We start from the raw sequence: 23,558 nt of genomic DNA, 5'->3' as shown, positions 1-23,558 counted from the left end.
TTTGGTGCTTGTGTGTTCATTCACTAATCAATTAGTCAGGCTGTATAATGCTATTACGTGGATTTACCACTGAAACTGTGCTGACCAGTTATAATAGTGGAGATCACGGCTCATGCTCATAACTGGATACTTACGGTCTGGAGCATTTTTTTTAGGTGAATATAGAAGGTAACGATAATTAGACTGTCACCCCAGCAGGCAAAAATGGTATAGCCTCAGCAAATTCTGTGCCGATTCATCATGGGATCCATGTGAAACCTAAAGTAAAAATCTGTGCCTTCAGATGTTAAAGGGGTTGTCCCGCGCCGAAACGGGGTTTTTTTTTTTTTCAACAGCCCCCCCGTTCGGCGCGAGACAAACCCGATGCAGGGGTTAAACAAGAAAACCGGACAGCGCTTACCCGAATCCCCACGCTCCGGTGACTTCTTACTTACCTGCTGAAGATGGCCGCCGAGATCTTCTCCCTCGGTGGACCGCAGGGCTTCTGTGCGGTCCATTGCCGATTCCAGCCTCCTGATTGGCTGGAATCGGCACGTGACGGGGCGGAGCTACAAGGAGTCGCTCTCCGGCACGAGCGGCCCCATTGAGAAAAGAAGACCCGGACTGCGCAAGTGCGTCTAATCTGGCGATTAGACGCTGAAAATTAGACGGCTCCATGGAAACGGGGACGCTAGCAACGGAGCAGGTAAGTGAAAAACTTCTGTATGGCTCATAATTAATGCACGATGTATATTACAAAGTGCATTAATATGGCCATACAGAAGTGTATACCCCCACTTTGTTTCGCGGGACAACCCCTTTAAGTATCAGATAGGGGGCTGCACTGCATGGAAGTGCCTGCAATACATTGAAGAGACCCCCAAAGTCTGACAGGCAGTCGGGTGAGGGGGGGGGGCAGGGATGGAAGAGGTCTTCACCAGAGCGGCTCGTTAATGCTTAGCCTGTTTATAACGTTAATCTGCATGCGGTCAGACGTTGTGCTGATTCCAGTATTATCCAGTGACCCTCGCCCCTTCACAGCATTTACAGCAAAGACTTCAAAACTAAAGGTTTCCGTGTGGCAGTTAAAACACTTCATAAACAGGATGATAGTACTTGTATCTTATGACCTGCCGCTTGCGTCCCGCCAGTAGAACCTGTTTGGTAACGCGGAGCTGCAGATTACACCAACAAGTCACTTTATCTTTTATTTATTAAATCCTCTTAAAACAAACCAGAAAAAAACTGCAGAAAAATCCACCCAACCAATCCAAAGCAGCCGACAATGCTGTGAAGTAACCCGCCCAACCAGTGTTAGAGCAGAACAGAAGCCCCCCGCCACCTTCCACCCGCACCCAAAACACAAAGCAACCAAATGATTGTTCTCGCACCCTCCCCGCCGATTCCAGCCCTGCACCGCAGCCTGAACCAGCACAGATGAAGGGTGTGGAGAGAGTAGCAGCAGGGACTTGCAAAAGCACTCTACTGCCATCCTGTGGCACAAGCTTTTACTGCAAGCATTAAGCCATCCTCTAATGGAGCTCAGGGACCACCATCCTTGGCATTTTAGTAGGCAAAGCCTCAAACCGCTCTTCTATCTTTCTAGTACCACAAGTGCCAGGCGGTCATGTGGTCAGAAGGATCACCAGTGTCTTTTTTTGGATGAGAAGATAGTAATGAGGCAGTCATGAGGGGGGGGGGGGGGGGGGGGGGGGGGGAAATCGCTGATGAAGAACATCAGGTGGGGTCAGGATTCTTCATTGCCAGAATCATCCTGGTCTTCATAGCAGCTGTCACCGTCATCTTCCATGTCGTCATCCTCATAATAGTCATCATAGAACAGGTCGGACCCCTCATCCGGCGCGGGAACCTTGGTTTTCACACAATATTCGGCTAGCGTGGTGGGGACTTTCACTCCATCGTTTTCTGCATCAGCCTTCGTGGTGACAACTTGCTTCCTGTGAAGGTAAAAAGGTGACATAGAACACAGTAGGGATCGAGAAGACTGTTAATCACTACTCTGTTGTACAGAAGTCTGAGAACATGCCGCGGTCTCCCGCCGCTAGCCGCACTAGCCTGCCGCGGTCTCCCGCCGCTAGCCGCACTAGCCTGCCGCGGTCTCCCGCCGCTAGCCGCACTAGCCTGCCGCGGTCTCCCGCCGCTAGCCGCACTAGCCTGCCGCGGTCTCCCGCCGCTAGCCGCACTAGCCTGCCGCGGTCTCCCGCCGCTAGCCGCACTAGCCTGCCGCGGTCTCCCGCCGCTAGCCGCACTAGCCTGCCGCGGTCTCCCGCCGCTAGCCGCACTACCCTGCCGCGGTCTCCCGCCGCTAGCCGCACTACCCTGCCGCGGTCTCCCGCCGCTAGCCGCACTACCCTGCCGCGGTCTCCCGCCGCTAGCCGCACTACCCTGCCGCGGTCTCCCGCCGCTAGCCGCACTACCCTGCCGCGGTCTCCCGCCGCTAGTCGCACTACCCTGCCGCGGTCCCCCGCCGCTAGCCGCACTACCCTGCCGCGGTCCCCCGCCGCTGGCCGCACTACCCTGCCGCGGTCTCCCGCCGCTGGCCGCACTACCCTGCCGCGGTCTCCCGCCGCTGGCCGCACTACCCTGCCGCGGTCTCCCGCCGCTAGCCGCACTACCCTGCCGCGGTCTCCCGCCGCTAGCCGCACTACCCTGCCGCGGTCTCCCGCCGCTAGCCGCACTACCCTGCCGCGGTCTCCCGCCGCTAGCCGCACTACCCTGCCGCGGTCTCCCGCCGCTAGCCGCACTACCCTGCCGCGGTCTCCCGCCGCTAGCCGCACTACCCTGCCGCGGTCTCCCGCCGCTAGCCGCACTACCCTGCCGCGGTCTCCCGCCGCTAGCCGCACTACCCTGCCGCGGTCTTGCTCGATCACTTCAAGCCAACAGAAGCTATTCTGCCAATATTAGGCAATTACATACTTTGAACCAGAGCTGCACAACCGGACCCTCTTCTTCCTGTGATGCAGCACAGATTGCCATCATTTTGCTTCCTGCAGGTCCGTGTACCCGGTCACTAGTGATGTAGCGTTCGCTGCCTAGCAGGGAGTGGCAAGGTATTGCGGCATTACTATATGAACACCCTCGATGAGACAGCACGACATAGGATTCAGCATTCCCTGGCAGGCAGTAAAGACTGCAGCACTAGTGACAGGCCACACGGACCGGCAGGAAGCAGAATGCCAAGAATGTACGCTACATCACAGGAAGAAGAGGGTCCGGCCGGCTTGTGGTGAAGTGACCCGGGGGGCTGCAGGAGCCAGGTGAAGATCAGTAACACTAACAGGGAAGGAATAGGTAAGTTTAGGATTTTATTTCCAATGACAGAACCCCTTTAAACTATTTTGCAAACCGCTTTGCTAAGTAGTTCTCACTGCACTGCAGTCCAACGTTCCTGGACTACTGCGGATTCCTGGGAGGAACCTTCTGCACCTCTTTCCTCTCCTGCACAGTTGTTGGTTGCACCACCATTCTCGGGGCCTAATGGACCTTCCCTGATATCTCGGTCATGTGACCACCCATGCAGCAAGGGAGGGGGTAGCGGAGGTCAGCTGCCTGTTCAATGCCAGGTTCAAGTCATGCGACGGACACCCGCTCCCCCCTCCCTCGCTTCTGGCCGCTCACATGACAGTCTGGGAAAGCCTTCTAGCCTGGTCACACTAGCGGCTAGCATGGCATGACTATGCCGCGGACTGTGACTTAAAGGGGTTGTCAGGAGGCTAGCCTCTATAGTCCTCTCATGGTCCATGGGTAGCCAGAAGTCCATCAGCCACTGCGGGCCACATGTTGTGCGAGTCCACTGTAAACATTATATTCAGAAACTAAACACGTGGCATTAATATCCTCCCAGGGAATGTGTCAGCAGCCATGGACCAACCGCAGGCCCGGATCCCATGCATGGCTCGCTTACTTGGTTTGGTGTTCAGGTTTTCTTGAAATCAGCCATTACCTCCGGCACCGGCACCCTACCGCCTCCGCTACCACTAAACCAATTAAAGTGAGCCATCGCTGACATTAGGGTGTCTGACCAGTTTACGTCCTCAGATAGGTGGTCAGCAGCTATGGCCAGAAACAGGCAGACTCGCTCCACTCCTCTGAACGGAGTGAAACACAAGCTGGGATGGAGAATGGTAACGGGGCCGGGTAGTGAGGATACAGAAGTCTGATGCATTGCGGTACCCTGTGCCATTATACGGAGGGGGCTCGCCCCGAGTTCTTCCTGACATACAGTGCGTGTTCGCCCCCCCCCCGATAGATTCTGCATTGTATAACTTGTTTCCCCAGCAGATAGACGCCTGTGCAGACACTAAATGTCCTTTATAGCTATGAACTCTTCCAGGACCCGCACTTCTCTGTTATACGTAGATCTCCAGGTGTTTCTTCACCTCATTGGGACTTTAAAAAAAACCAAAAAAAAAAACCTTTAACCCTTTCCAATCCACTGTCTGACGTCTAAAGACATTCTGATTGACGGCTGTACAGCTCTGATGTCGAAAGACGTCCGGCAGGGTATTCTTACTGTAGATTACTGGCTGCTCTGTTGTCGGGGGCCTCTCCAGCATGCCACATACCGCAGTACTGGCTCCAGCCAGCAGATGGTGCCATTGTATAATGGCAGAAAGAGAAAGCCCCCTAGGAAATACTGAATCCAAAATTGGATTGCAAAGGGTTAATAAAATCTTTTAAAAGCAGGTAGTTTAAGACCCTCTTAATGTTATACCTGCAGTGCAGAGCAGGAGTGGAGCGTGCTACAATGTTTATGGATTCCAGGTAGAAAGCCTCGGCGCCCCGCATGCAGCTCGGCGGACGCCCGCGCCCCGCAGCCAGCTCACCGTATGATGTCCGTGTACTCTCTATCTCGGCCCTTGCTTTCCTTCCACTTCCGGTACATGACTGATGCGTCCACATTGGCTGGAGAGAAGGTGTTGGGTTCGTTCAGGAGGGAGATGACGCTGAGGAGGATCGTCCTGCCAACAATTAACAACATGTTAGACCAACCACATGTGAAGTGGCAGCAGCAGCTCCTTCTCATCCCCAAGCATGAGCGTTAGCTGATTAGGGGCCATGAAGCACATCCACACTTGTGGGATTACAGCACAAAGAGGGGATTTCCAATGAAGCGGGACCGGACCCGTTTGTGAAACCCCTCGGCGGGCAACTGTGTGTAGAAAGTACATACATTTCTGCCACAGCTGCCACAGCAGAAGTGAACCACCACGTGCCAGCCATGTAACCCCCGAACGCTGCAGGACATACAGTTAATTCCTACACGTTTGGGGTATGTATAGAGGGGATAGGGCGGGTGGACCCCACTCCATACAGTGCAGGTGCTGACTGTTTCCTACAGCCAACACCCGCGCAACAGCTCCAATAAGCAGTGCCACTGAGCGGAGTAGTTAACCCTTTAAATGCCACAGTCTATTTTGACAGCGACATTTAGATGCCCGATTGATGTTTGGGGGTCCCACACTGCTCCCAACTATAAGATGGCAGGTTGCTGTGGCAGCCGGGGGCCTTCTGAAAGCCCCTAGGGGTTTAATTGCAGATTGCCTATCAAGCCATACCTCTGGCGTGAGCTGATAGGCTGCCTGTCAGATTGCGGTATAATGGAATGCTATGGCATCACATCATATTGCAGGAGCCATCAAACCATCCGAAATTCTTGTCCCCCCTGGGGCTAAAAAGAATGTAAAAAAGTTGTTAAAAAAAGTTACGTTTATTATTTCTATTAAAAAAATGAAGATAATAAAGTTTAAAAACTGAAACCCTTTTGCCATCTTTATAATAAAAGAATCTAAACAATGATACAAAAATACATATTTGGTATCGCCGCGTCCGTAAATGTCCGACCTATCCAAGTAACACATTGTAACGCCAACGATGGTTGGCTCAGCTCCGTCATTGGCTGCAGCAGCCTGCGCCGTCCCGAAAAGTACAACCAACCGGAGAGGAAGACCGAGCAACGGCGCAGGACGCAGCGGGGAGCAGGCAGACCCAAGGATGGGCTTGGCCGTTATTTTCCTGCATGGGGAAGCAGATTCTACTACGACTACTTTATTCACCCTGGAACACAGACAAGTGAGGAGCGACCAAACAACTGTACAACTACATGAGGATCTCTCCCAGGACTGCGGTTGTCACAAGAGGGCATCCGCTGCGTCTTACCGCACGTTCTGCGTTGGGTTCCACCTCTCTGAAGGAAGTTCTCCACTCTGAGGGTCATCGACTTGGGGATGCAAGATGGAAATGCACACATCTCCGTTCTGTAAGAAACACCAAAGGAAGCCGTAATCCCCACTACCTTAGTAAAGCGGTAATTTATTGGTGAGGCCGCCCCCACACAGGCGTTTTGGTACAGCATTTGGTGCCGCTCATTCCAGTGGGGCGGCTCACACAAGTGTCTCCAACACTGCGCTTTGACAGCGCTGCATGTCCCATCTTTTTTGTCTCTGCGTTGCCCATTGAAACGAATGGCCAGCGGTTTCAACGCTGCTAAAAACGTGGCACAACTTGGCATCGTGTTTTTGGCAGCGTTAAACACCCTAGCTACACTACCTGAGGATAAAAAAATCAATCCTCACCCAGCGGCCTCCGCCGCTTTCCGTACCTCTGTGCAGGCTCCCCCTACACTTGTCATACCCGACAAAGCATCTCTTCCTGGTAATGGGGATTGAAGACCCCGCCTCCAGCAAGAGATTGCTCTGATTGGCTGAGGCGCTTGGCCAATCACAGCCATTCATTGAATGGCTTGTCCAATCAGAGCAATCTCTTGCTGGAAGCATGGTCTTCAACCCACGTTACCAGCAATAGATGGTGTGTCGGGGAGTCTGCACAGAGCGGTAGGGACCCGACCGAGGCAGCTAGGCTATTTTTCTTTCAGCTTCCTCACCTGCATGTTCAGCTGGGCTGAAAATGCAGCCAAAATGTGTCCCAGCGCTGCCAACACAAAAAACGTAAACGCCTGCGTGAGGGAGGCCTAAGAGTTAATTAATGTCCATCAACGACAGCTTTATTCAGACAAAAGCGCCGCATGCATTTTAACGGTTTTACAATGCGGTAGAAGTGGCGTTGATGAGCTCCGCCTCATTTGCTGGTTGGGCAGTGCACGGTATACATATATACTCACCTCATAGATGTTTGGGTGCCACATCTTGGTTAGAAATCGAAATGCTGGGGGAGAATATGGATAATCAATGGGGAACTTCAGACGAGCCTGCGAAACGCAGAATACAAGTCAGTAAATACATCACATCATTAGCTAAGTACCACGTATAAACATCAGCGGCACCGCCACCGCCGGGCGGCACGCATGCCGCCGGGCGGCACCGATGCCTCCGGACGTCAATGTATTCAATCACTAGCCACGTACAAAAGAAAAAAAAAAGCACATCAGCAACTTTTTACCCACTGCGTTCAAACACAGGTCTTGCCCTATCTCTTGCTGATATGCTGGCAGCTCCATGGACTTCTATGGCAGCTGACAATAAAAGGAGAGGGATGGGGTTTAGCTGCGTCCAACGCTGGGAAAAGATGGCCGCTGGCTCTATTTAAGCATTAGCAGTCATTCCGGGGGATTTCCACGCTGTAGCGTATCTTTTTGCCGATACGCAGCAGCCGCCCGTGTGAACGCCGGAGAATACACCACTGCAGTTCGGAAGCCGATTGTGGAAATTCTTCATTCATGCAATTTTTTTTTTTTTTAAACTCGTTTTATTGGACATTATGTATTTTGTACAATACATGAATAAATAACTTTGAATACATCATAGGCTCCTCGTGGTCATGTAGTCAGGACTGGAGTATGTTACATTAGTATATACAGTAGCTGAGTACAGTGCGTCAGTACTCTCGTGGTGTCAGTGGGAGGTGGTAGCAGTCGCTCAGCATTCCCAGGTATAGTTGCCCTCAGCAGGTCCTGTAGTCGATCTTGCGTGAATACTGTGTACGTTGATCCGCACCATCTTTCCCAAACCTTGTTGAATTTTTCGGGGCATTTTTTATTTTTGTAGACCATTTTTTCGTATGGCAAAATGGCGTTAATATTCTGCCATTTCGAGAGTGTCGGAGGGCGTCTGTCCATCCAACGTAGGGCTATTGCTTTGCGGGCAAGGAATAATACTTTGGTAAGGAATATCCTGTCGTGGTGTTGCCATTGTTCTTCATCTAGAAGTCCTAATAAGCACACTGCTGGATTGTGTGGTACTGGTATACCCATCAATTGGGTTAGGAATTCTGTGACCTCTCCCCAGTACGTATAGATATCTGGGCAGCTCCATATTAGGTGCTCTGCACCGATGACACTGGTTTGTGGGTGTCCTATTCATTGTATATAGTCTGGTCGGTGTTAGGTAGCATTGGTGTAGGATGTATACTTGTGTTAGTTTATTATTTGCGGCTGGTGATACCGTAGTATATGTGGACATTGCAGACCCCCAGTCCTCACTAGTGAGAGTGGGAATGAGCTCTCTCTCCATTTCTCCACCACCGCCATCGGCGTGTCAGGGATCTTAGATTGTAGTAGGTGTGTGTACAACACCGATATCAGGCCTTTGGGTCCTTGGGTGCGAAGTATGCCTATTAATGGATATTGTGAGAAGGGTTGTCTGGGCTCTGGGAATTGTGTTGTCAGAGCGTGCCTAAGTTGCAGGTATCTAAAGAAGCCCTCTCTTGGGATTTGATATAGTTGTTGTAATTGTTCGAAGGAGGCCAATACTTGGTCGATCTATAGATGTTCCAGTGTGGTGATTCCTAGATTTATCCAGAACTGTTTATCCGGTAGGTTCATCAGGTGCAGCAATGCTCTATTGTCCCACAAGGGGGTCTCCAGAGGGGTGTTGTCTTGCTTAGTCAGTGTTTTGCATGTCTGCCACACGTTGACTGCAAGTCTATGGATTGGAAGCATCTGCTTAGTCAATAGTCCTGGTTTTTCCAGGAGGACCCAGAGTGATGTCTCCGAAAGGAAGAACATCAAGTGGTGCTCGGAGTTTGGAAGAGGAGAGCCCGATAGCCAGTGACGGATATATCTCACCTGCCCCGCTAGGTAGTAAAGTTTGAGGTCTGGTAGCGCCATTCCTGCCATTTCCTTGGGTCGCTGTAGGGTGTCCATGCGGAGTTTCGCTCTGGAGTTCCCCCAAATGAATGATGTTATTAGGGAGTTAGTTTTTTTGAAGAACTTTTGTGGTATGGCTGTTTCTGCGTGCTCTAAGCAGTATAAGTACTTGGGGAGTATTATCATTTTTATAAGGTTTATTCTGCCCGCTACAGATAGTGGTAAGGAGCTCGTTTTTTAATTTCAGTTGTAGGGTTGCCAATAAGGGGGTGATGTTTAAATCAAGGCTCTGAGTGTGATCTCTGGTGATGTGTATCCCTAGGTATTTGAATTTAGGAGTGACTTGTAGTTTACAAAATACGTCTCCCATTTGCCATCCCTCTGGTCTTAGGGGCATAAAAGCGGATTTTTGCCAATTGATGCACAGACCCGAAAAGTTCCCAAATTCATCTATTAGTGAGATAGCTAGCGGCAGGACGTTCTTGGGGTCCGACATGTATAGTATTAGGTCGTCTGCGTATAAGCCTATTCTATCTTCTCTGGGTCCTATCTGGATGCCCCTATATGATGCGTGTTGTCGGATTCTCAGAGCCAGCGGTTCTATTGCAATTGCAAACAGGAGGGGGGAAAGTGGGCAGCCCTGTCAGGTTCCTCTGTGGAGTGAGAAGGAGGTGGAGGTCAGGCCGTTTACTACTACTCTGGCTGTCGGAGACTTATATAGAATAGAGATCCACTTGATAAATGAGTCTCCGAATCCAAATCTCCGTAGGACCTCCATCAAATAGGGCCATTCAACTGAATCGAATGCCTTAGCAGCATTTGGTGAGGCCAAGGCCCAGTCCGATCTCCACCTCCATCCCACCTGTGTAATCACCTGCGTCCTTCTGATGTTGTCTGATGTAGATTTTCCTGGGATAAAGCCAGATTGATCGGGGTGTATTATTTCCTTAATGGCTTGGTTTAGACGAGATGCCAATATTTTGGTAAGAATTTTGTAGTCTGTATTTAGTAAGGAAATTGGTCTATATGAACCGCAATCTTCTGGGTTTTTATCTGGTTTTAGAATAAGGACTATATTGGCTTCTAACATTGACTCTGGGAGATGGTTTGTATCAAATATATATTTATATAGGGAGAGCAGGTGCGGCATTATGTCCTTTTTATAATGCAGATAGACTTCCACTGGCAGTCCATCTGGGCCTGGAGTCTTGTTTTTTGCCATATCATTTATTGCCTCCTATCTCTTCCTCTGTAATGGCAGAGTCTAATAGGGACTTAGAAGTGTCTTGCAATACTGGGAATGTTATGTCGGCTAGATAAGACTCTAGTTCTGCAGGTGAGTAGTCGGTTCGCGATTGGTAGAGGTCATCATAGTATTGCTGGACCCTGTCTAGGATGTCTTTTGGGTCTGTGAGCGTTATTCCTTCGGCTGATTTAATTCTTAGGACGGACGGTGGGGCGGTCTCCTGTCTTGCCATGTAGGCTAGTAGTTTGCTGGACTGGTTTCCTAATTCAAAAAAGGATTGCCGAGTAAAGAAAAGGTTTCTCTGGGCTTTTTCTTTTAGGTATATTAGATCGTCTCTCCCTGTCTGTAGCCATCTATCTTTTTTGGTATCTGTAGGGTCGGCGACAAATTCCTTTTCTAGTTGTTGACATTGCTCTGCTAGGAGTTCTCCTTCCCTTGCGGTGGCTTTTTTAATAAAGGAGATGGAGGATCTAAAGCAACTTCTGAGGTACGGTTTAAATGCCTCCCACACTAGCATCATATTCGTGTGCACCTCATGTGCCTCGTAATATATCTGGATCTGGTCCGGTATGCGGTCGTTGGGGCCGAATAGCGAGAGCCAGAATGGATGCACCTTTAGTCTCTTAATTGTGTCCGGGCCTGGGTTTTTAAGGGCATACGGATTGGTGAGGGGTCTGAGATCCCTCGAGGGAGGAACTCTATGGATTCAATTTTTGGAAATAGTGAGGGGGACCCAAATATATAGTCTATACGGCTTAGCGCATGGTTGTGGGCTGCGTGACAAGTAAACTCTTTTTGTTGTGGGTGGAATATGCACCATAGATCTAGCCATCCCGTCACTGATATAAAAGAAGCCAGGCAGGTCATGTTTGTGTCTACCTCCCTCCGAGCACCACTTCCGATTCTGTCCATAGTGGGATTCATTACCATGTTCATATCTCCCATACAAACAATCGTTGTGTCTGCTAAGATGGCTGTTGTCGCCGGCGGTGGGTTATAGCAGCACAAAAGGACGTATGGGTCGTTATTGATTTTGGCTCTCACAAAGACGTATCTACCCTCCGGGTCTCTCCTAAGTTGTTCTAGCTCCCATCTGAGTGACCTTCTTATTAATAGGGACACCCCTCTGGAGTAGGATATGTGGCATGAATGAGCGGACCACTGTATCCACGGTTTCGACAGGACTTTCGTAGTTTCAGGTGTCAGGTGGGTCTCCCGCAGGCACAGCACATGTGGTTGCCAGGAGCGTACTAATGAATTTATTGCTGATCGCTTCCTGGCTGACCCCATGCCCCTGACATTCCAGGACACAAAGACTATCCCCGCCATGGGCTGGGGAGGGTTTATCGGGTCTGGATGAATTTCTTTATATTGTTCCGACCGCCAGGAGTCCCACCCCGACACTCGGTTACATTCTTATACATCATACAGCAGTTTTTCGTTACATTTTTACGATCATCATGGAGCTCTTGATGCGTACAATTTGTTAACATTACGGTAGTCTACTACCAACTTAAAACAGCTTATTTTGGAACAGACTTTAAATGCTTTTTCTGTTGCGTTAGCATTCATGGCGAACTGGTATTAGGGGGAACCTGCTTAGCGTAGCTTTTGTATGGGCTATACTTGAGGTACTGTTATATGCATCGATACGGTAATAGAGGCCGGCTTTAGCCTGGTGGGCATTATCTAGGTGGGCCTCCTTGCGGGGTGGGGGTGGGAGAGTTCTCTCCTCTCCGGGTACTTCCACATTACCCCTCTCTATATAGGTAGTAGATTTCATTATACCCAGAGCAAAAGATAGGAGGGGGGGGGGGGGGGGGGGAGGAGGTGTATAATAGGTTAGAAGAAAGGGGAGAGGGGAATTAATGATGCCGAGGGGGGGGGGGGGGGGGGGGGGGGGGGCTCACCGCCATCCTCGGGAAGGAAGTTAGTCAAGTAACCACAATAAATTGCAGGCGTCTCAATCCTGTGTCTCAGTCTCAGATATGGTCAGTGTGTGTCTGGAGTACAGTTTCTGATGCACGGTCGTATGGCTTTTAAGGGCATGTTCACGTGTTTACATAAGAGTCCCGGCACCTGGAGGGAAAAAGGAGTATGGTTATGTATACATTACGGCCCTTCTGGACGACGTCTGGTGGCCACTCTTCTGCTTCGGTTGGGGTAGTGAAGAAGCGGGTACGGTCTCAGTCTGTCACCCGTAGTCGTGCCGGGTACATCATGGAATACGGGAGCTGCAGGTCTCGAAGTTGTCTTTTGATTCCGAAGAATGATGCTCGCTGTTTTTGGAGGTCTGCAGAGAAATCTGGGAAGCTGGAAACTGCGGTGTCATATCGCAGAGGTCCTCCTTTTCTAGCAGCTTGTAGGATTGTATCTCTATCGCGAGAGTTGAGTAGTTTAGCCAGCAAGGGTCTAGGTGGTGCCCCTGGTATGGGCGGCTTCATGGGCACCCAGTGGGCTCGCTCAATCACAAAGACTTGTGATAGTCCAGCATTGGGAAAAGTTTCGTGGAGCCATCGTTCCATAAATTCTTCGGGTCTCTGCCCTTCAGCTCGTTCTGGTAGACCCACTACGTGCAGGTTATTCCGTCGTGAGCGGTTTTCGAGATCATCCGCTTTTTGTCTCCAGTACTCGGCTTTCTGTGTGAGGTCTCGTATGGCGGCCGACATTGGAGAGACGGAGTCATCTAGTGTAGAGATCCTGTCTTCCGTATTAGTGACTCTTTCTCTTAGGTTTTGAAGGTCTTGTCTCAGTAGGCTCACGTCCATTTTTACTTCGTCGATTTTGCCAGTTAGAGTGGCCGTGGACGTTTGTATTGCTGATAGAAGTTGTTCGGATAACTGTTGCAAGGTTTGGACTGTGCCCTCTGGTGGGCCTGGGCTGCCGTTCTTTGTTGCTGATGTTCCTGCTATGGCGGGCGTAGTGGGTTCTGGGCCGGAGTCTTTTCGGGTCTCCCCCCTGGCAAATGCTTTAAGTTTGTCGACAGACGAGCTCTGTCTAGTGGGGCCCATGATGAGATAGTTTAATATTTCGTGCTGGTGAGAGGTTCTGCGGCGCATTCAGTTCTCCACAGGGGGCTTTTGTGTTCCCTGTATATGGCGTTTAGTAGCTGTATGCCCCTGGGGGGTGGCAGCGGCGCGGCGAAGCTGGTGCCTCTCTTAGAGGTATATGCTGTGCTTTTCTTTTTTACCTTCACTCTGCGGCCTCCCCCCTGGCCCCCCCGCTGGTTATGGCGGGAAAGTATGCAGTTCCCTCTCTCAGGGTGGTATAGGGCTCTCTATTCAGTTGTTCTCTCTATTCCCCCGTGTTCTCAGCACTGCTTCGGGGTGCCGTTTCCTCTTCCCAGGGGGGATCTCCCTGTTTTCTCGGCCCTCTCTTGCTACTCACGGCCGGTGTCGCCTTCAGGTTAGTGGCGGCGGCGGTCGCCGCGTCGCGGGTCCGCTGCCGGCGTCTCCTCCGTCACAGGTACTGCGAGGTTGCTGCAGGCAGCCCGGTTTCTGCCCTCTTCCTCACTTCGGCCTCGCGGCCGGTGTTGTCTTCCAGTCGGCGGCGACAGCGGTCGTGGCGGGTCCGCCGCCTGTGTCTCCTCTGCCTCGGGTGCTGCGAAGTTGCTGCAGGCGGTCCGGTCTCCTCCCTCCCTTCGGCCTCGCGGCCGGCGTTAAAGGGGTGGTCTCGCGAAACAAAGTGGGGTTATACACTTCCGTATGGCCATATTAATGCACTTTGTAATATACATCGTGCATTAAATATGAGCCATACAGAAGTTATTCACTTACCTGCTCCGTTGCTAGCGTCCCCGTCTCCATGGTTCCGTCTAAATTCGCCGGCAGCTTGCTTTTTTAGACGCGCTTGCGCAGTCCGGTCTTCTCCATTCAGCACGAGCCGCTTCAGTGTGCTCCCCGCTACAGCTCTTCTGCGCATGAGCAGACGACCTGTCACTGCTCGGGAGCGCGCTGGAGCGGCCATTCTGTACCTTCCTCTGTTAGAGGAAGGTGCAGAGCTGCCGAGCTGTCCAGAGAAGCCGCCCAGCTGTCCCGTCGTCCAGCTGTCCTGGTAAGTGATGGGCCGGGGGGGGGGGGCTGTCGCTGCGCCGGGGGGGGACTGTCGCTGGGCCGGGGGGGGACTGTCGCTGCGCCGGGGGAACTAGCGCTAGGCCGGGGGGGGGCTGCCGCTGTGATGGGGGGGGGGGCTGTCGCTGCGCCGGGGGGGCTGCCGCTGTGATGGGGGAACTAGCGCTAGGCCGGGGGGGCTGTCACTGCGCCGGGGGGGCTGCCGCTGTGATGGGGGGGGGGGCTGTCGCTGCGCCGGGGGGGGCTGCCGCTGTGATGGGGGAACTAGCGCTAGGCCGGGGGGGCTGCCGCTGTGATGGGGGGGGGGGCTGTCGCTGCGCCGGGGGGGCTGCCGCTGTGATGGGGGAACTAGCGCTGGCCGGGGGGAAGCTGCCGCTGTGATGGGGGAACTAGCGCTAGGCCGGGGGGGGCTGCCGCTGTGATGGGGGAACTAGCGCTAGGCCGGGGGGGGCTGCCGCTGTGATGGGGAACTAGCGCTGGCCGGGGGGGGGGGGGGGGGGGGCTGTCGCTGGGCCGGGGGGGCTGCCGCTGTGATGGGGGGGGGGGGGGGGGGGCTGCGCCGGTTACCTTTTGCCTGGCGGTGGGTGACAGGTCGGCCGTGTTCACTCCAGGGGTCCGGTCGGCGGCTGCGGGGCGTCTGGTTGCCATGGAGACACAGCTGGTAGCGTCTCGGGAGCGCGCACGTCGGGCTACAGCAAGCGATGCGAAAAGAGCCGGCGGCCATCTTGGGAAAAAGTTTTATAAGTTGCTGAAACGCTGGAACGGTAAGTAGAAACCAGCTAGGAAAGTAATTTACAGGGGTAATTAGTAATGTATGTTTAATTAGGGGGACTGGGCAAAAAAAAAAAATTCACTGCTTCCTCGAGACATCTCCTTTAAGCGCTAGATGGCGGCGGCAGCAGCCGCGGGTCCGCCGCTGGTGTTTTCTCCGTCCCGGGTGCTGCAGGGTTGTTTCAGGCGGCTCAGCCTCCCTCCTCTTCACTTAGGCCCCGCGGCCGGCGTTGATTTCAAAATGGCGGTGGCAGCAGTCGCGGGTCCGCCGTCGGTGTCACTCTCACCGCAGGTGCTATGAGGCCGTTGCTGGTGGCTCGGTCCCCTCTCCCCTCACCTTGGCTGATGTGTTGGTGGGTCCAGGGGCCCTCAGGATGGTTACAGGATATCGGGTATGCCGGCTTGAGCGGGAGCTCTCTCTACATGCGGCCGGTCTGCTCGGCTTCTTGGCCACGCCCCCCATTCATGCAGTTTTAAAGCGCGTACGGGCGAAAGTAAAAACCACATGTGATCGCGTGAAAGAAGCCTCTGGCAGAGAGTTCATGGTCTCACTGCTCTTACAGTGAGGAACCCCTTCTGAGTCGTGTAGAAACCTTCTTTCCTCCAAAGTAAGAGAGCGCCCCCTTGTTGCAGCTCAGGGTATAAGTAGTTAATGGGAGAGATCTCTGGACTGCCCCGGATAGATTTACATATGCACCCCATGATCTTACTTGCTGTAGGCCGCCTGCACACAAACAGATTTGAATAGCAGGATCGACGACGGGCACGTGGCCGGGGGATCCACTGTAATACTCGCCCATCGGAAGGCATTCCCTCCCGCAGATCCCAGCAGACCGGCGGGTGTGAATCGCAAATTTTTGTTTCAAGCAAAAAGAAAAATATTGCAGCACGTTGTATTTGAGCGCGGATTCCCCGCGGACGGCTCCACTGATCTCTATGGGGGCGTTCAGATCGCAGCGCATCCACCATTACACTGTAGACGGACGTGGATTGAGAGGCGGGTAGTTCGCAGGATGCCAGGAGGCCACATAAGATAAATAACAGGAATGCGGGAAGAGAACACACAACTGTACACCGCAGTAACCGCGGCGGTATTAGATGTGGGCCGGTTCATTGCTCTCCCGGCCAAGAGAGCAGCGTGCCGTCCTGAAGGCCCTACAAGAGAGGTCGGCTGGCCATTAACCCTTTGTATACAAGGGTTTTTCCAGGGAGATGAGCAGCTTTCTGATGTCATCACCTGCGTGCGATATTATTTCCGAGCGGAAAAACCACTGCATCCACGATCGTACGCAAACAATCGCAATTTGTTTCCGCGATGAATCACAGAGCTTCTGCAGCTAAACTCGGCTTGCTGAATCCGACCCGTTAGTGTGCAGGTGGCCTTAGCAGCAGCTGCCTGACACTGGCTGTTCCCGTTTTTCTTTAGCCCAGCGCTGGCAGGCAGTGATGCTGAGGAGCGTCTGATTTCCCCCCCCCCACCCCCACCCCAAAAAGTGATCTGTTTGTCCACAGTGATAAGCAGCAGCTGCGACTCCCCCCTACTGGCTGCTTTGTATGATCTCTGTCCTATCTACACTCTGAAGACAGTGTGATCTGCCCTCCCTGAAGACTTGGATGCACTCCTCCCTATCCACACCGGCATCTCCTCCATACTCATATCTCTAACATAGGGCTATTGTGAGTGAAGGGCAATGAGAAGCCACACATCCTGGAGCGTGTGCAGTGGTCTCCCTATCAGAAGCAGCAGGACAGCTGGCTATGTACAGGGGCTGCACAGACTACACCAGCAAATTGGTAGGAAATTTATAATGAGGACTAATTAGAAAGTTGCTTAATTCTGCATTCGGGAAGCAAAGAAACAACAAGAAAAAAAATCTGGGACAAATATGTCCGTAATATTTGTCATCCACATACCAGTATTATATCACTCTGTTACTGGAAGGGGGCACTATGATGCCAGACTGGTGTGCTTAGGCACTAAGCTGATTTCTGCAGGAAACAGACAGCTCCATTCCTACTGCAGTGGCCAGGCTTGGTATTACAGGTAAAGTTCCCATTCATTTCAATAGGAACTTGGCTTGCAATATCAAGCCTGACATTTATTGGTACTGGTGCATCTTGTCTCCACCAGAAGAAATGGTGGAGACTTGGGTTGGGTGGGTTGTGTTATAGGGGAGGGGGCAGGTCACACCCCCAAGACTGTATTGGCTGCTCGCCGCACACAGCATGTCACGCTCCGCCTCTCCCGGATGTGAGCATGTCCGGCCCCCGCTGCTCAACCCACACACTCCTAACCCCGCAGTGCTGCTATGTTTGCTGCCAGCGCCTCCGCTGGGTGCAGTGGCTGCGGCGGTATAACAGGACGATGCGCTGATACAGTCCTGTAGTATTTGGACAAATTGGGGCAGTTTTTAAACTGATTGTAAAAAGTTAAAGGGGTTGTCCCGAGGCAGCAAGTGGGTCTATACACTTCTGTATGGCCATAATAATGCACTTTGTAATATACATTGTGCATTAATTATGAGCCATACAGAAGTTATAAAAAGTTTTATACTTACCTGCTCCGTTGTTAGCGTCCTCGTTCCCATGGAGCCCGACTAATTTTCGCCCTCCGATGGCCAAATTAGCCGCGCTTGCGCAGTCCGGGTCTTCTGTAGTCTTCTATGGAGCCGCTCGTGCCAGAGAGCGGCTCCGTGTAGCTCCGCCCCGTCACGTGCCGATTCCAGCCAATCAGGAGGCTGGAATCGGCAGTGGACCGCACAGAAGAGCTGCGGTCCACGAAGCAAGAGGTTCCCGGCGGCCATCTTCACAGGTAAGTATAGAAGTCACCGGAGCGCGGGGATCAAGGTAAGCGCTCCGGTAAGCTGTCTGTACGTCCCTGCATCGGGGTTGTCTCGCGCCGAACGGGGGGGGGGTTGAAAAAAAAAAAAACCCGTTTCGGCGCGGGACAACCCCTTTAATTCCCCGTTGGGCTGTCCATGCCCGCTGCTGCCGCTGGTGGACTGGGTCTGCGTGTGGGTCACAGCTGGTTGGCACTTGGACTTAAAAAGCAAATCCAGTTGCCACCCGGCAATTCCAGGTGACGGCAGGCAGCGATCTGCATGCAGTTAAAACAAATCAACTGCAGTGGGCGCAGGAACCCTCGCCGGGCGTACGAATTATCACTCAACTCTACAGCCAATCTGAAAGTCACCCGTCAGTACGGGCTTCAGCCACGTAGCCGCCCCTGCGAGGAGACCGTACAGCTGCCCCCACACCATGTCCCCTGCGAGGAGACCGTACTGCTGCCCCCACACCATGTCCCCTGCGAGGAGACTGCACCGCTGCCCCCACACCACGTCCCCTGCGAGGAGACCGTACTGCTGCCCCCACACCATGTCCCCTGCGAGGAGACCGTACTGCTGCCCCCACACCATGTCCCCTGCGAGGAGACCGCACCGCTGCCCCCACACCACGTCCCCTGCGAGGAGACCGCACCGCTGCCCCCACACCACGTCCCCTGCGAGGAGACCGCACCGCTGCCCCCACACCATGTCCCCTGCGAGGAGACCGCACCTCTGCCCCCACACCATGTCCCCTGCGAGGAGACCGCACGGCTGCCCCCACACCATGTCCCCTGCATGGAGACCGCACCGCTGCCCCCACACCACGTCCCCTGCGAGGAGACCGCACCGCTGCCCCCACACCATGTCCCCTGCATGGAGACTGCACCGCTGCCCCCACACCACGTCCCCTGCGAGGAGACTGCACCGCTGCCCCCACACCACGTCCCCTGCGAGGAGACTGCACCGCTGCCCCCACACCACGTCCCCTGCGAGGAGACCGCACCGCTGCCCCCACACCACGTCCCCTGCGAGGAGACCGCACCGCTGCCCCCACACCACGTCCCCTGCGAGGAGACCGCACCGCTGCCCCCACACCATGTCCCTTGCGAGGAGACTGCACCGCTGCCCCCACACCATGTCCCCTGCATGGAGACCGTACTGCTGCCCCCACACCATGTCCCCTGCATGGAGACCGCACCGTTGCCCCCACACCACGTCCCCTGCGAGGAGACCGCACCGTTGCCCCCACACCATGTCCCCTGCATGGAGACCGTACTGCTGCCCCCACACCATGTCCCCTGCATGGAGACCGCACCGTTGCCCCCACACCACGTCCCCTGCGAGGAGACCGCACCGTTGCCCCCACACCATGTCCCCTGCGAGGAGACCGCACCGCTGCCCCCACACCATGTCCCCTGCGAGGAGACCGCACGGCTGCCCCCACACCATGTCCCCTGCATGGAGACCGCACCGCTGCCCCCACACCATGTCCCCTGCGAGGAGACTGCACCGCTGCCCCCACACCATGTCCCCTGCGAGGAGACCGCACGGCTGCCCCCACACCATGTCCCCTGCATGGAGACCGTACCGTTGCCCCCACACCATGTCCCCTGCATGGAGACCGTACTGCTGCCCCCACACCACGTCCCCTGCATGGAGACCGTACTGCTGCCCCCGCGCCTCGCTGCCCTTACGTGTTGGCAGTCTGCAGGCCCGTTCGCTGGCACAGCTGTTGGCGATTCTCCTTGAAGCAGATGGAGGCAGAGCGCTTGGGGATCATTCTTCATTCGCTGTAAGCAGGCCGTCGCCCACATATCACATGACCCGCGTGCCCATGGAGCGAGCAGCCAACCGATACGACCGAGAGGCTTCACCGCTCAGCACCGCGCCTGTGGGCAACCGACCGCCTGGTAAAGATGCCTACAGGTCGCATTCAGACAAGTGCGTAACTGGGCATTTCTGCGCCGTATTCTGTTTGCCCGCCGCTTACCGTACATCCGATTTAGAAGCGCAGACGCGGCGGTCGAGCAGCACGTTACGTATTCGCGCGGCTTTCTGCCATTTGTGCCGGACAGCAGAGTGTCGCCGTCTGGAAGGACCGGAGAGCCACCAGATGCAGACGTCTCCGCCGCCTTCACCCCTGCGCCGTCATCTCCGCTCGGAGGGTCACAAAATACCGGAAGAAATGGCGCCGCAGGCTGGGGGTTATCTTCTGCTTTAATGCTGCCGAGTGGAAACTGAACTGACCCCCTTATTGCCAATGGGTCCACCTGGTGCTGGAGCAGGATGGCGGCCCCGGCCGCTGGCATAAAGGCCGCCATGGTCTGTGCTCTGGACGCATATTTGTAGTTTCCGCTTAGGTTAAGCAGCGCTGCTGATTAGAGCCACCTGATTGGCTCTTCGGCACCACGTGACTACACAGCGTGCACGCGCATTGCCTTCAGCAGCCGTGCACTACACACTACAGTTAGGCAGCACGGGGTTAGGTTTAGGGTTAGTTTTAGTGTTTACGGTTAGTGTTTAGGGTTGGGGTTGGGGTTAGGTTTAGGTAATCCTAACCCTAAACCTAACCCCGTGCTGCTTAACTGTAGTGTGTAGTGCACGGCTGCTGAAGGCAATCCGCGTGCACGCTGTGTAGTCACGTGGTGCCGAAGAGCCAATCAGGTGGCTCTAATCAGCAGCGCTGCTTAACCTAAGCGTAAACTGCTAATATGCGTTCTGGACGGCATCCCCCTGGCGGCAGCACAGCTGCCGGGCTGCAGCTCTATGGTTTACCCTACACTGTGGAGCTCCCCCTGGCGGCACCTCCTCACCTTGAAGTATCCCCCCTCATAGAAGGTGTTGGGGGCGCCGAATATCGCCACCTCCCAGTTGTACAAATCCGCCTCCTCCACCAGGGTGACCCGGAACCCCTCCACCGGCTCCTCCTGCAGCCCCTTCAGCTCCAACAACAGCGCCTTCTGGGAGCTGGGCACCGGCCGAGCCATGGCGGCTGCTCCCCGCTCTTCTCGCCTGGGGCCTGCGGCGGTGTCACCGCGCACTGCACGCTGGGAGATGTTGTTCTGTCCAGGGGGGACGGCACGGACTACAACTCCCAGCAGCCCCAGCGGCGGGGCCGTGACGTGTGGCGGCGGCTCCGCCCACAACCGGGGCACTCGGCAAAATGCGCAGGACAAACCCAAAGAGGCGCGGAGCCGGAGATCCATGGGGATTCAGCCTTAATGGCCACTTATTCTCCGCGGCTCTGCGTGCAGCCCTGGTGCCATCCTGGTACACGAACACGCCCTCCATCCCGGTACGCAAACACGCCCTCCATCCCGGTACGCAAACACGCCCTCCATCCCGGTACGCAAACACGCCCTCCATCCTGGTACGCGAACACGCCCGCCGTCAGGGTACGCGAACACGCCCGCCATCCTGGTATGCGGAACACGCCCGCCGTCAGGGTACGCGAACACGCCCGCCATCCTGGTATGCGGAACACGCCCGCCGTCAGGGTACGCCAACACGCCCTCCATCCCGGTACGCGAACACGCCCTCCATCCCGGTACGCGAAAACGCCCTCCATCCCGGTACGCGAACACGCCCGCCGCCACACACAGCAGCTGTTTTTATTTTTCTGCGTCCTCGGAGCGCCTCGGCCGTTGTTGGCGCGGGGACAGTCGGCCGTCGCTGCCGTGTTGTCTCCTCCGACGTGCGGTGCCCAGGCGCCAGAGGGCGCACTTTCCCAGCAGTGATGCGCGATAAGCCGCGGGCACAAGGAGGCGGCGCTTCTCAGACTGATATGGCGCTCGCCTGCGTGAAGGAGCAGAATCCGCGGATAGAGCCGGCCGCCGCCCGGACGGTCCGCACCGCCAGCTGACGTTATTTCGTGATGCAGGAACACGATTTTCTGCACCTGAATGCGGCATGCGGATTTTGGCCATCGAGGGGCGACCGCCGCACGCAGGGCAGCGCAAAAGACCACATGAGGAAGAGGTGGAGTTTACAGGGATCCTGCGGGCAGCTGCACACGGCGTGGCATCGCCTCTGTGATTGGTGAGAGTCAGCGGTGCGAGATTCCCCCACGCAGCGGCCGCCATAAAATCACGATAAATTGGGCGGGTTTTGTCGCGGTCGTCAGCAGGACCTTCTAATGTTATAATCGCAAGTTTGTACGTTAAAAAGGCTCCGCCGGGAAACGGGAGGAGAAAAGAAAACCTTGCCGAGCGCAGGAGGATGGCCACGTGACACCCCTTTACACGCAACGATTGTCATGGCAACAAATGACTTAACGGCTGTTAATGGCGTTTATCTTACGTGTAATCCTCGCCATTTCCCTCGTTCGCTGTGTAAACGCTGGATGTTTGCGCGATGGGGGGGGGGCTATGCCAAGAATCAGCAGAAAGCGCCGCTGTCTGCTGTCGCGCGAGTCAGTGTGTTCAGCGGGCAAACGGTCGCCCCTCCCCGCAAGTCGCTTGAAAGACTGAACGAACGGCGTTTAAACCCAACGACAAGCGAACAAACTAACGATTATTGTTAAGGCCGAAACTCAGCGATAAATGACAAGTGAATAAATAGCGCACAACGGCCGCGCGTTTACACATAACCATTAGCACTCACATTTTGAGCGATAATCATGTGTAAATGGGCCTTAAAGGATCATTTACACGCAAAGACAATCTTTCAAACGAATGATTGACAGTTTTAGCAATCATTTTGCATAAAGTGCTAATGGACACTAATGCCCATTAGTACTTTATCAGCTTCTCACATGAGCTGTAGAGAGAACACAATGTAATCTGCTCCCATGGAGAACACAGCATGCGGTTTGAACAATGGTTTTTAAACTTGCCTAAAAATCATCATTCAGATGAAAAGTGCAGGATGGCATTTACACACAACGAGCTCATGTGCCATCATTTTAATGAAGTTTGAGTGATAGTCATTGCGTGTAAATGGGCCTTAAGTCTTCCTCACTGTGTGCTGCCAAGGCCACCCTGCAGTACATGTGGGGGACCACTTGGCATGTGCATAGAGTTGTATTAACCCTTGCTGCAGCTGCACTGAGATGTACCTACTAGGCAATAAGCAGTTTTGTACTGGGTTTATCAGCCAATTCTGTATATTTTTCATAGAAAACCCCTATTCAGCCGCTCGAAGTTACCAGAGAAACTCGCTTCAGATAGCCGCGTATCTGAACACAGAGCTCCCTTCTGCGCTGCGCCTACATTGTTCTCTCTAGTGCAGGCACAGCAGTTATCCATATTAGGGCCCATTTACACGCAAAGATCATCTTTCAAACGATTTAAAGATTAGCGATCGTTTTGATAAAGTACTAATGGGCACTACTGCCCATTAGTGCTTCATTAGCTTAATGTGTGTTGTTGTTTGACGGGCTGCAGAGAGAATACAACGTAATCTGCTCCTGTGGAGAACACAGCGTGCGGTCCCCTAAAAATCATTGTTCAGATGAAGGTGCAGGATGGCAGCATTTACACGATTATTGTTTTAACGAATTGTGAGCGCTGATCATGGCGTGCCTTCCTTCCGTAGCGGGACGCGATCGGACGGAGACATCACAGCCGGCCTAATAAAGCGGGCACAGTTCTTTCACAAACACA

The 23,558-nt window shown here is 54.0% G+C and overlaps 1 protein-coding gene across 1 annotated transcript; it reads right to left on the bottom strand.

Annotated features, from left to right (window-relative positions):
* Positions 1-1,174: 1,174 nt before the first annotated feature.
* Positions 1,175-21,017, bottom strand: CDC34 (cell division cycle 34, ubiqiutin conjugating enzyme). The gene is made up of 5 exons (XM_066604761.1): positions 20,769-21,017; positions 7,121-7,207; positions 6,160-6,257; positions 4,827-4,961; positions 1,175-1,937 (listed from the first exon to the last, which is right to left on the bottom strand). The coding sequence occupies exons 1-5, from the start codon at positions 20,940-20,942 to the stop codon at positions 1,727-1,729; spliced, it is 705 nt and encodes a 234-aa protein (XP_066460858.1). The 5' UTR covers positions 20,943-21,017; the 3' UTR covers positions 1,175-1,726.
* Between the last annotated feature and the right edge of the window lie 2,541 nt (positions 21,018-23,558).

This window comes from Eleutherodactylus coqui, chromosome 5 (assembly GCF_035609145.1).
Source record: "Eleutherodactylus coqui strain aEleCoq1 chromosome 5, aEleCoq1.hap1, whole genome shotgun sequence".
NCBI classification, from domain to species: Eukaryota; Metazoa; Chordata; class Amphibia; order Anura; family Eleutherodactylidae; genus Eleutherodactylus; species Eleutherodactylus coqui.
The sequence above is the reverse complement of the archived record's forward strand: the minus strand, read 5'-3'. Positions and strand labels throughout refer to the sequence as shown.

Bases quoted from the DNA above. Each gene is read 5' to 3' on its own strand.
- CDC34 (XM_066604761.1), bottom strand. From the start codon at position 20,942: ATGGCTCGGCCGGTGCCCAGCTCCCAGAAGGCGCTGTTGTTGGAGCTG. The intron at 6,258-7,120 runs GTGAGTATATAT...TGTTTCTTACAG, and splicing joins GGCACCCAAACATCTATGAG to AACGGAGATGTGTGCATTTC. The intron at 1,938-4,826 runs GTGAGCTGGCTG...TTACCTTCACAG, and splicing joins GAGTACACGGACATCATACG to GAAGCAAGTTGTCACCACGA.